General features: G+C 29.6%; 1 protein-coding gene across 1 annotated transcript; it reads right to left on the bottom strand.

The window, feature by feature from the left end:
• Positions 1-8,507: 8,507 nt before the first annotated feature.
• Positions 8,508-12,231, bottom strand: LOC105775705 (cucumisin). Its single transcript, XM_052622556.1, has 11 exons — positions 12,205-12,231; positions 12,136-12,159; positions 11,943-12,031; positions 11,030-11,121; positions 10,703-10,946; positions 10,111-10,624; positions 9,925-10,028; positions 9,617-9,829; positions 9,422-9,533; positions 9,126-9,339; positions 8,508-9,052 (listed from the first exon to the last, which is right to left on the bottom strand). The coding sequence occupies exons 1-11, from the start codon at positions 12,229-12,231 to the stop codon at positions 8,508-8,510; spliced, it is 2,178 nt and encodes a 725-aa protein (XP_052478516.1).
• Between the last annotated feature and the right edge of the window lie 353 nt (positions 12,232-12,584).

The raw sequence follows: 12,584 nt of genomic DNA, 5'->3' as shown, positions 1-12,584 counted from the left end.
ATATAAGCAATTTAACATTTTTTAGTATGCTTACATTATAGTATTATTTAGACATAATGATAAATTTATCCTTTAACGTTTACATCTTTTGTCAATTTGCCTCTTATTTTTTTTAGCTAAATTTGGTCTTCAACTTTTGAAACAGGGTCAAATTTGACCATAGACCTTTCAAACAAAGTCGAATTGATTTTTTTTAACGAAAATACTGACTAAAATGTTAAATTTTTAATCATGGCAAGCCGCATAACATTTCACATGTATTTCATGCTAATTTTTTTAATTTTTACAAAATAAAAATTATATTTTTTTGAATTTTGAATTTTTTATTTTTGAATAGTTTATAATTTTTAAATTATTTGTTGGCAATGGCATATAAGACAAACAGTGTTATGTTAGCATGAAATACATGCGGATAGCCATATAGATTGCCACACCAACATTGTTAAAAAATTAATGTTTTAGTCAACATTTTTAAACTATTTGTTGGCAATGGCATATAAGACAATTTTTAAAAGGTTAATGTCCAATTTTAACTAATAATACTAATAAGGGTGAAACTAACAAAATGTAAACGCTAAGGGCTAAATTTATCATTATACCTATTTTAATTACTATAAATTTAAATTTTATGGGTTAGAAATTACTTAATATATAAAAATAATGTAATATAATGCTAACTTAGAGAATAGATCGAGTTAGGCTCGAGCTTTGTATGTTTGAACTCGATTACAACCCATATTTTAAACAGGTTTAACTTTTTTTGCTCAAGCTCATTTTTTTAGGCCTAATAATTTTATTTAAATTTTCCCAAATTTTAAACAAACCTTCAAAATTAAACAAATAAGTCGAGACTTAAAAAGAGGGTTATTGATTAGGCGCTATCTCAAACTTTTATGATGTTTTTTATAGGCTCTAAAGTGGCAAATTTTGTAGTGAATTGCCATTCGAGAAGCTTGCCATTGTTTTCCCTCACTTGTGTGGCCTATAATTTGAAGGCCATAAAGCAAAAGCTCGAAATTTCACTATCAAATGCATGTGTTTTGATTCTTTATCAATTTATATTTTGCATTGATTTGATTATACTTTATAATCATTTAAAAATATATTTATAATTATATTCTATTTATAAATGTAAAACTCTCAAGAAAATACCTAGCTTTAAATTAGAATTTAGATGGTTAGGTGCGTAGTGAACTTACTTCGTTAATTAATGTTTAGTTTCAACTCAACAATTATTGAATTAGGTAAAGTGTTATTACTCATTAATGCATTTTCTTTTTAATTTAAAATCGAGATAGATAGTTTGCCTAGGTTCAAGTTAAGTTAATCGTGTTTGTTGTTTAAGTTTACCTTAGTATTGTAATTCATCAAAATTTTTTAAGATATATAGTTAAATTATCGCATTTAGTTTTATATATTATGTTGCTTCAATCCAAATTTTCATTAGAAAATTATTAATATCATTTGTAACTAACAACACACTGCCATATGTAAAAAAATTTTAGGTAAAGACGTTATTTAGTTAGAACTTAAATGGTTGTGATTTGTTATATATATATATATATATATATATATATATATAAGTATTGAATTAGGTAAAGGGATATTCCTCATTAATGCATTTATTTCTTTAGGTTGAGTTTGATTTGCTGAAATTGACTTTCGAAAAATAATTTTAAAAATAATTTACTTTTTCGAGAAAGCTAATATTTTCGGTGTTTGGGTGAATCTATGTAAAATATTTTCAAGATATATATTTTCTATCATTTGAAAAATATCCTGAAAATATTTCATAAAAGTTGTTTACAATGAAACAAACATACATTTGAAATTTTCTCATCTTTTCATCTTTTCATTGTTTAATTGGGTTTATTATATATCTATAAATTTATATTTTATATTGTTCTTTGTAAAACAAATACGACATAAATATATTTGTTATAAAATATTATAGTGTAATTTTCTTTGAACAATCGAAATTTATTTTATAATAAGAAAATATTTTGTAATAATCAATATCATATATAAACTTAATAATAAATAATGCTTAATTAAAACTTTATTTAAATTACATATATTATATATATGAGAGTACATATCGACACATTAGAGTTGTAAGGATAAATGAAGGTAAGCATTATTTAAACAAATACTCATATATATATATATATATAATTAAAATAATCATATTTTTATACTAGGTTAAAACATGTCATAGCTCATTGTACTCTTCAGATACGAAATTTAGTCTACGTACTTTTATTTTTGGGTTAGACCTACTTTTTAGATATCAAAATTCAGGTTCACCTGTTAGGATTATTAAAAATAATTTGTTAAATTCATATTTATTATAACGCCATTTTTAATTACATAAATACCGAGTATTCTTAAAAATAAAAATATAGGGATTAAATTTTAAATTTCTAAAATGCACATTTTCTCACATGTAAAGGGTAAGTAATGGTCCAAAATGTTAGGTATTTAGCAACATCACTACAGTAATTAGCCGTGAATATCAATTTTAAATTAGTATTAAGTAGTTTTAATCCCTTTCTATTAAAATTTTAATCAATCCATTTCTATCAATACTGACTTATAATGGTGCATACCAATTTATAATTTTAGTTGGTACAACATTTTAAAATTTTATAATCCAAATTTTAATTTTTATCTTTTATAATTATATTTAAAATAAAATATAATCATTAAATTAAGTCATTTAATTCTTATGCTATATTTGGTTCTAATGTAAAAGCGTAGGAAAAAGTTTATTCGTTAAAATGGTTGGACATAGAATAAAGAATAATTAGTATAAATTTAAACTCAAAATTAAAATGATGAGTAAAACTCTTGTAAAAATACGACATCTTCAAATAAGAGAATTTTTTTCTTCTCCTTGCTAAAAATAAAGCATAAGAATAATTAAATATTATCAATTAAATTAATTTATTACTAATTCCTGTACTAAAACATACGTAGAAAGTAATACTTCTACCAAAGATAATATTATAGAAATATCGCACCTCTTTATTTTCTAAACTACATTTTCATTATTTACCAATTTTGGCTTTTTTTTTGCATTATAGAAAGTCAAGTTTTTTTTTTTTTGTTTAGTTCTGTGCTCAAGATGTTTAGAGGAAGTGCATCATAAGTAACCTCAACAGCTATGGGTATTGAAATCATAGTACTTTTCCCATAAATATACAAGTACAGCGGCGGAGCTAGTATATTAATCTTGGGGGGCCAGGCTAAAATTAGAAGAGTTATGTAACATCTGATTTAAATATATAAACAATTAATTCAAAAGAAGAAGTATTCCAACATGACACTCGATTTAAACATATAAAAAAATATATTCAAAAGATGCAGTATTCCAACAATTAAGACAAAATAGCTATCTTTTGACTGGGTTAACTATTTTTTATTCTGTTTTCATAGGAAGGCTCACTACTTCAGAAGCTATCATTTGACATAATTTTAAACAAAGTGATCAAGGTTTTCTTCCTCCCCTTCACCTTGGTCGAAACTTACTATAACATTATCTAATTATTTTTGTTTCATTTTTACACTTCTAACAAGTTAGAAACTGTCTCCTAATCATTTTTCATCCAAAAAATACACATTTCACTTAATTTTATAAGCTTCCAAATTCCATCAATATCGTTTAGGGCAACTTTTAGTATACTTGATAAAACAAAAAAACTATTGGTACATATATGTAAAACAAGTTTCAAATATTCAAAATCTATGAAAAGTTTGAAGAAAAACATACCTTATACTTCAAATTTGGAGGGAAAATGGTAAAGAAAATTTCTTTCTTCTTTCCTTGCTAAGCACCAATATGAAGAAGAAAGATGATAAAAGTCTCATCATCTTTTCTTTTATATATCTTATTATATTACTTATAAAATATTATTATATTAAGTAAACAATTAAATAAACATTAATTTATTATGATTTAACAAAATATCATTAAAAATGAGTAAGTTAACTTTCTTCAAGAATATTTTCTTTTTATTTTTATCAATAATAAAATTTTTAATATTATTTTTAATTCTATAAAAATATTGGAGGGCCTACTTATATTTTTAGGAGAGATATAGTGTAAATTTACAAAGGACTAAGTTTGAAAATTTTAAACTTTGGGTGGCTATGCCCTCAACATGGCTTCGCCACTGTATGATGATATGGTTCTGAGACATGATGAGCTAACTTGATGCTGAACTAAACAGCATGGTTAATCTTATTTATCAAATATTACTTGAACAATATTTTTGATACGAATTTGACTTTTCTTTTTAAAAATATACATACGTTTAATTTCTATATATATATATATATATATATACACTTTTGAAAAGAAATTAGATATTTTCTTCATGTGTTATAACCTTGAATGCTATTTCATTTTTTTTAATGGCGTTAAAGAAAACCAAAACCATTAACAAAAAATAGTTTAGGTACCACGTTATAATTAAAAAAATCACAAGTGCTAAATTAGAAGAAAGTGTCAATTTTAGGGGTCAAATGCAAAATTAAACCTTTTAAATTCCATCAATTCAATAGGACAAGTCATTAGTAAATCAACACGTGGTGACATTTTGGAAGTTGTGTTGGCATTCACTAACTTATTTATTGTAATTGTCCATTTCCATGTGTGAATTTTGTGTGGTTATATTTTAAATTTGTATCAATTTGATACTTACTTTAAATTAGAATTTATGTTTTGTATCAATTTATTTTCTTTTTTTCCCCTTCAACTCATTTTTTTATTTAATAACTCTATTTTAATTTAATAAACTATTCTCATTTAATAACTCTATTTTAATTTAATAAAATATTAAGTAATACTTAATTTTTAAATTAAAATAGAGTTATTAAATAAAAAATTGAGTTGAAGGGGAATAAAAAGAAAATAATAAATAAGGAGGGCTTAGAAGGCAATTAGCCACATTTCAATTTTAGTGCGCAAGCAGCAGCAGCAATTCACTTTCAAAATTCAAAATGGTAAATTTGCATATCAGGTCCTTAAAACTGCAAATGGTCACTTAATTAGAATTCTCTCATTTAATAACTCTATTTTAATTTAAAAAATTAAGTATTACTTAATAGTTTATTAAATTAAAATAGAGTTATTAAATGAGTATAGTTTATTAAATTAAAATAGAGTTATTAAATAAAAAAATGAGTTGAAGGGGAAAAAAAGAAAATAATAAATAAGGAGGGCTTAGAAGGCAATTAGCCACATCTCAATTTTAGTGCGCAAGCAGCAGCAATTCACTTTCAAAATTTAAAATGGTAAATTTGCATGTCAGGTCCTTGAAACACAGATAGTCACTTAATTAGAATTCTCTCATTTAATAACTCTATTTTAATTTAAAAAATTAAGTATTAATTAATAGTTTATTAAATTAAAATAGAGTTATTAAATAAAAAAATGAGTTGAAGGGGAATAAAAAGAAAATAATAAATAATGAGGGCTTAGAAAGCAATTACACATTTTTTTTCTTTGGCACCATGGTGCCGCCAATTACATTGGCACCATTGGTGCCACCAATTTATTTGGCACCTTTGGTGCCCCCAATTTAATTGGCATGATCTGGTGTCAGGTTTTTTTTTTTTGTTTTGTTTTTTTTATATATTTTGGTAAATAAAAAATATATATAGTTTGGTAAATAAAAAAAAGTTATAGCATTTTAATTATTTTTAATTTTTTTATAATATTTTTGTAAAAACCCGCTCCTATATTATAGTTAAATTATCACTTTCATATTTGTATAATTTTTTTATCAATCTATATCAACCTATATTTGTATATTCGGTTGCCTCAATCCAAATTTCGTTACAAAATTATTAATATCATTTTGTAACTAATAACACGCTGCCATGTGTCAAGAAAAGTTAAAAGAATAAAAATTTAAATATCATTAATTAATGTTTAGAGACCTTATTTAGTTAGAATTCAAATGGTCGTGATTTTTTTTGGTTTAATGATAAATTTGGCTAGTAACATTTGCATATTTTGTTAAAATAGTCCTAATTGTGTTTTTGGGCCTTTTTTGGCCATCAATCTTTGTTCTTTTTCAATCTATTTTTCTAACATATTTAATGAAAGTACCGTTAAAAAGTTAACGAGGATGATGTGGAATTTCATATGTGAAATATTTTAATGAGATATAATTTATTACTAAGATAACCCAATAAGATAATTTCATGTGGAAAATAATAAAATAAATAAATAATACATTAAATTATAAAATAACTCTTAATTTAAAGAAAATAAACGTAATTATCTAAAAAATTAACTCAATAGAAATACTTCTCAAGAAGCAAACGTATGAAAGATTGACACCTTTTGAAAGAAAAGAAAAATTGAAACCTTGAATTTATTCATTAAAACTGTTAGAAAAGCATATTGAAAGAACAAAAGTTGATAGCTAAAAGAGACTCAAAAGATAATTAGAGCTGTTTTAACAAAACATACAAACATTGGTGACCAAATTTATCATTAAACTTTTTTATAAGTATTGAATTAGGTAAGGGTTATTACTCATTAATGCATTTGTTTTTAGACTCCATTTGTTTTACTAAAATGACATACTGAAAAATTATTTCGAAAAATGACTTACTTTTTTAGAAAGCTAATATTTTCTAGTGTTTGAATGAATCTATGTACAATATTTTCTGTTATTTGATATATATCCGTAAAACATTTCATAAAAGTAATTTACAATGAAACAAACATACATTTGAAATTTTCTCATCTTTTCGTTGTTTAATTGAGTTTATTTTTATATATAAATTTATATTTTACATTGTTCTCCATGAAACAAACACAAATAAATATAATTGTTATAAAATATTGTAGTACAATTCCTTTTTAACAATCAAATTTTATTTTATAATTAGAAAATATTTTGTAATAATTAATTGATATATAAAATATTATATTATTATAAAATAAATTTCGACCGGGTTAGGGAGCCCTCGAGCTAGAAGAAGGTTTCAGCACCTGTTGAAAGCCAATCGTCCCTATGTGGTCTTCTTGATGGAGACTAAGTTGAACTGTAGAAGGATGGAACGCGTTCGATGACAGCGTGGGTTTCATAATGGTATTGATGTATCGTCTGAGGGTACGAGGGGTGGGCTGAGTATAGGATGGAAGGAAGGAATTATAGTAAATCTGAGGAGTTTCTCGATCAATCATATTGAGGTGGAAGTTGAAGAGGAGTCTGTTGATAGGAAGTGGAGATTTACAGGATTTTATGGGTCTCCTAATGCTCGTTTAAAGGAGGTGACTTGGAATCTGTTAAAGACTTAGGGTGAGATTAGCAGTTTACCATGGTTGGTTGGAGGGGACTTTAATGAGATACTGTATTCGTTTGAAAATGGGGGAGGGGTGGTAGGAAGGGAGAGAGAATGGAGAGATTTAGAGAGACTTTGGAACAATGTCAACTTGAGGATTTGGGGTTTACTGGGTCGTGGCTTACATGGGAAAGGGAAAATTTTGAGAACAATAATATTAGGGAGCGGCTTGATTGTTTTGTGGCAAACATGGATTGGTGGATGTTATTCCCAAATTATAGGATCAAGCATATGGTGCACTCTTTTTCGGATCATTGCCCATTATTGTTGTATACAGATGATGATGTCTAGGGTCCTAAAGTAGAGAGATTTCGATTTGAACAATGGTGGCTGATAGAAAATTCGTGTGAAGAGGAAATTCGATGCCTATGGAACAATAGTAGAAAAGAGGTTTAGGATCGTCTTAAGGATCTTGGAGATGGTCTATTACGTTGGTCCCGAAGATTAAAAAGGGATAAGGGTGGTATGATAAGGGATTTAGAGGAAAGGGTGATGGATATTAATGAGAAGGAACGAACGAATGGGATACTTGGTGACTTAATTGAAGCAAAGTTGGAACTCAATATGGAGATAGATACAGAGGAATTATATTTGGGAGCAAAGGGCGAGAGCAAATTGGTTAAAGAATGGGGATCGAAATACGGCTTTTTTCCACAGATTTGCTTCACAAGGCGGAGAATCAATCATATTAAGAAGTTTAAAAGGGAGGATGGATCGGTAACGACTAATATAGATGAGATGGCCAAGATTGCGAAGGATTATTTCTTTAATCTATTTTCGGCAAGAGGGGGAACTTGGAGGGTGCTTTAGAGGGAGTGAATAGATGTATAATGGAGGTTATTGCACCCATACTTGACAGTAATTTTAATTAAGTTTGAATTTATCTAAATTAAAATTTACCTTGTTTAAATCCAACTAAAATTGGACTGAATTTATTCGACTGACAAAGTCGTCCAACCGTTAAATAGGTTTACTAAATTACGTCTTTTAAATTATTGCAATAGTAGCATTATCAATTGAGTTAAGACTTAACCGACATATATTATTAAATTATGGTAATTCATATGTGATTAATGTCTTCTTTATTATCTTCTTCATAATTTCAAATTCAAAAATTGATATTCGAATATTGCTCTTTCCCATCATTCTTCTTCCAAAGCAAATGCAACAACGGGACTTTTCACTTGATGCAACCCATCATCCCAAATCAAAGAACCCGAAAGCATCATGTTGGTGATGTTGTTGCCATCAATTTTAGCTTTAACTTTCACAATAAATGATTTCATTTCCCCTATAGCCTTGAATCCAAGCAAATTCGGCTGAACTTCGATTTCGAGTCCTGGAGGAGCCTTCACCGTTGCCTTATAAATTGAAACACCCGAGCCAACATTCGTCACCGTTCTATGAAACACTCGCCTTGTAGATTTTCCAGGAGTTGCTGACAAAGCAAACGATGGATAATTTAGATCCCATGCTGTCCCATTAATGGAGTCCGAGCACTTGCTTCGATCTCCGGTAACAAGTCTAACAGTTTCCGTATCGTATCCTTGACCACATAGAAATTTAACGTAATCGATCTCTCCGGCATCATAAATCAACCCGGGATCAAGCGCTGAGGAAGGAACCAAATGGCCTGATCCGAATGCGAACTCGGCATCGGTGTTGGTCTCAAGACTTAATGGAACAGCTGCAGTAACAAGAGCCAAAATCAGGATAAAATTATATGCAGTGCTTTATGAGCTTGCTTTTTGAAGCAATACCCGTAGTCATTAGAGCAGATTTAATTGCAGCAGGTGACCATGTCGGATTAAACGATTTGATGTAGGCCGCTGCAGCGGTTGCATGAGGGCAAGACATCGATGTGCCGGAGAGTATGTTGTATGGAACAATCCGATTGTCACCTTCGTAGCCGGTTACAGTTGTCCCTTGAGACCATGCTGCCAAAATGTCGACCCCGGGCGCAGTCAAATCCGGCTGCATACACATAAAATTAAGATGTCCAAAGTCCGGAACGGATGATACATCGAAAACAACATGAGAAATTCAACGAGTTCACCTTTAGAATGTCGTACGTAATAGGGTTAGGCCCTCTTGATGAAAATGAAATCACATATGGAGCTTGTTCATCCTTTTCTTCAATACTTTTCAATATGTTTGCTTTCGGTTTTCTACCAAAACATGGCAAGAAATATAGTTCAATAATTTATTTAACAAATTCACTAATGAAGAATTTTTATTTTCGAAAACGAACCTTGTTGTGTTCAAGTAGGTCGAGACATCGGTTCCATCATCGGACCCCAAGCATGAAACGGGTAATGGAAAATTGAAGGCGGAATCCAAGTAATACTGCATTATAGCACCAACAGCTCCTGCAGCTAATGGACCTTCACCACTATTTACAGAATCACAAAGAACAATCTTCCCTTTAACTAAGGCCTTATCCAGTGAGTCTTCCGAGCAATACCTTGCATTTCAAGTAACATTTTTTCTTAATTATAAACATTCGTAAACCAAACCCGAAATCAACTTCATGATTCGTAAAATTACTCGTTATGTTACCTCGATTCGGAGCTATCATATCCTTTTTTAGTATTTGGGGCATCTCCACCATATATGAGAGGGTACAAATTGTGTTTGAGCTCAACAGTATTTATAGATGTTCCCTAAAATATGTACTTAATATTAGAATTTGTAAAACATGGAGTTAATATATGAAAATTAGGGCTTTTTTAAAAACTTTTTTACCTTGTAAATTTCACCATTACCCAATTTGACCTCAGTGAAAAATTTTCTATCTATGGTACTCGCAGCTACTGAGAGGGACCAAGGTGAAACATTTGTGATACTTGCAAGCTGAGGTCCTGAATTACCAGCAGAATTTGATGTGAGGATTCCGTTTTTCATCGAATGGAAAGCTCCGATAGCAATGGAATCGTTGAAATAATCAATCGCGAATGACCCTCCGACGGAAAGCGAGATTACATCAACACCATCAGCAATTGCATCATCAAACGCTGCAAGGATGTCCGCATCAGAGCAACCATCGGCCCAACATATCTTATAGACTGCGATTCGAGCTGAGGGAACCCCTCCCCTAGCTAAACCCGAAGCAAGACCGGATAAGCTTGCCTTGTGTACCAAGGCACCAGCTGCTATCGAAGATGTATGACTCCCATGGCCTTCCGAATCTCTTGGTGATTGGATATCTGTTGGATGGAAGTTTTTATCGGCCTTATAGTATCGAGCTCCAATGATTTTACTGTGAAAAATCCAAAAAAAATTGTCAAAATCGATCAGGGTTTCGATTTAGTGTTCGGGATTTCAATAGAGTATTTACTTGTTGCAAGTAAAATTTGATGATTTTTGGCAAATGCCTTTCCATTTTTTTGGAGGTGGACCAAATCCTTCATCGTTGAAACTTTCGGATTCCGGCCAAATTCCGGTGTCTAACATTCCAATAATGATATTACTTTCAAGATTTGTTCTTATAACATTTTTGGAGAATCCCATGAAATCCCATGATCTTGTTGTGTGAAGCTGTTTCATTTGATTAGGGAACACTGAGACAATCCCTTCCATGTCTGAAATTCAATTAAAAAACTCCATTATTAATGTAATAACCTTCAATAATAATGATCCCATAAAAGAATTCAGCTAAACATACTGGCCAATTTATGAGCATCATCATTGGTCAACTTGGCAACAAATCCATTGAAGCTCCTATGGTAGCTATGAAGCAAAGAGCTTGATCCACCACTGTTGAAAATGCGAGTCTTCATAAATATTATTTCTTACATGCTATTGAACCTGTTTAAAATTGGTTTTTTTCTCTCCCTTTGTTGAACTTAAAAGGGTTAATATATTATTGAATACCTGAGTTTGGTTTTAATGTTCAATTTGGTACTTGAGTTTGGCTTCAATGCTCATTTTGGATTGGGTATCAATTTGAACATTAAAACCAAACTCAGGTACCAAACTAGGACAAAAAAGACTAAGGTACCAAATTGAAAATTGAAACCAAACTCAAAAATCGAATAGCATAATAACCCAAATTAAAATTGCTATTAAAGGCACCAAAGTAGTGATCAGTATTATATATGTCTAATTCTAGTTTTAGTCCCTCTATTATAATTTGACATAATTTAGTCCTCTACTTTTTTTTCTAATATTACTGTTGTATTCAAATTGATAACATGTTAGTAGCTTCCGTTAAGTGACACACGTGGGTTTTCTTTGTCGTTATTCAATCACACATAGCCACTTAAAAATTCAATTGAGAATTATTTACAGATAATTTTGTCAAATTAGTGCGCGATAAGAAACTGGGTCTACGACTTTATGAAGACCCTCCTTTGGATGAATTAGCTTAATTTTGGTTTATGTATATATTTTCACAAAAAAAAAATTCAATTGAGTGCTTAAGACTGTTTAAAAATAATCCCATTCATCATTTTAATGGAAGCAATTAATGGTGTTACCGATTTAGGTCTACTAGTAACTCAAAGTATAAAAATTAAATTTCAAATTTTAGCATAGTAGAGTGACTAAAACCATAATTAAACCATGATAAATATAACCTGCCAAGAACTTGTTCTAGGATGTTAATGTGAAGCCTTTCTGCAGAGAATTCCCCATTGGGACGTTCACCCATATAAACAATATAAACCTGCAAAAGCGTCAAAAACCACAATCAAACATACATATACATGTACATATACATATAAACAAACACATGCATTAAAGAAAGCTCAAAGAAAATAGTTTTTTTGCCTTTCGATCATCATCGGACACTGCCTGGGAAATAATAAATATACAAAAAATGAAGATGAATAGAAAAACCGATGTCGAAGATGACTTGGTTGCCATTAAAATCCACTGCACTTTGCTTGTATATGATTGTATGAACTTTAAAGCTTTATATATATATGGTGGAAATTGAAACTATGAACCCTCATTATTTTTTGGATCATTTGGGATCCGAGATTTCTCAAACGGCTATTATGTATTGTTAAGCTCGCCTCTAGGTGTTCTTTAAATATTGAGACCGTCTAAAGACGGTGTTCTTTACAATGTTTTTGTTGTTCCAAAGCTTGCTGGCAATGATACCAGAATATGTTGAAAATGCTTGAGGAAAAGTACAACTTTTGGGGTTAATATATAATTTGCTACTTGATTTGGGGTTCAATGTTCAAATTAGTATTTGAGTTTGGTTTTAATGT

The sequence above is a fragment of the Gossypium raimondii genome, chromosome 10 (assembly GCF_025698545.1).
Source record: "Gossypium raimondii isolate GPD5lz chromosome 10, ASM2569854v1, whole genome shotgun sequence".
In the NCBI taxonomy this organism is placed as follows: Eukaryota; Viridiplantae; Streptophyta; class Magnoliopsida; order Malvales; family Malvaceae; genus Gossypium; species Gossypium raimondii.
Note: the sequence above shows the minus strand (reverse complement) of the source record. Positions and strands in the feature narration are given on the sequence as shown.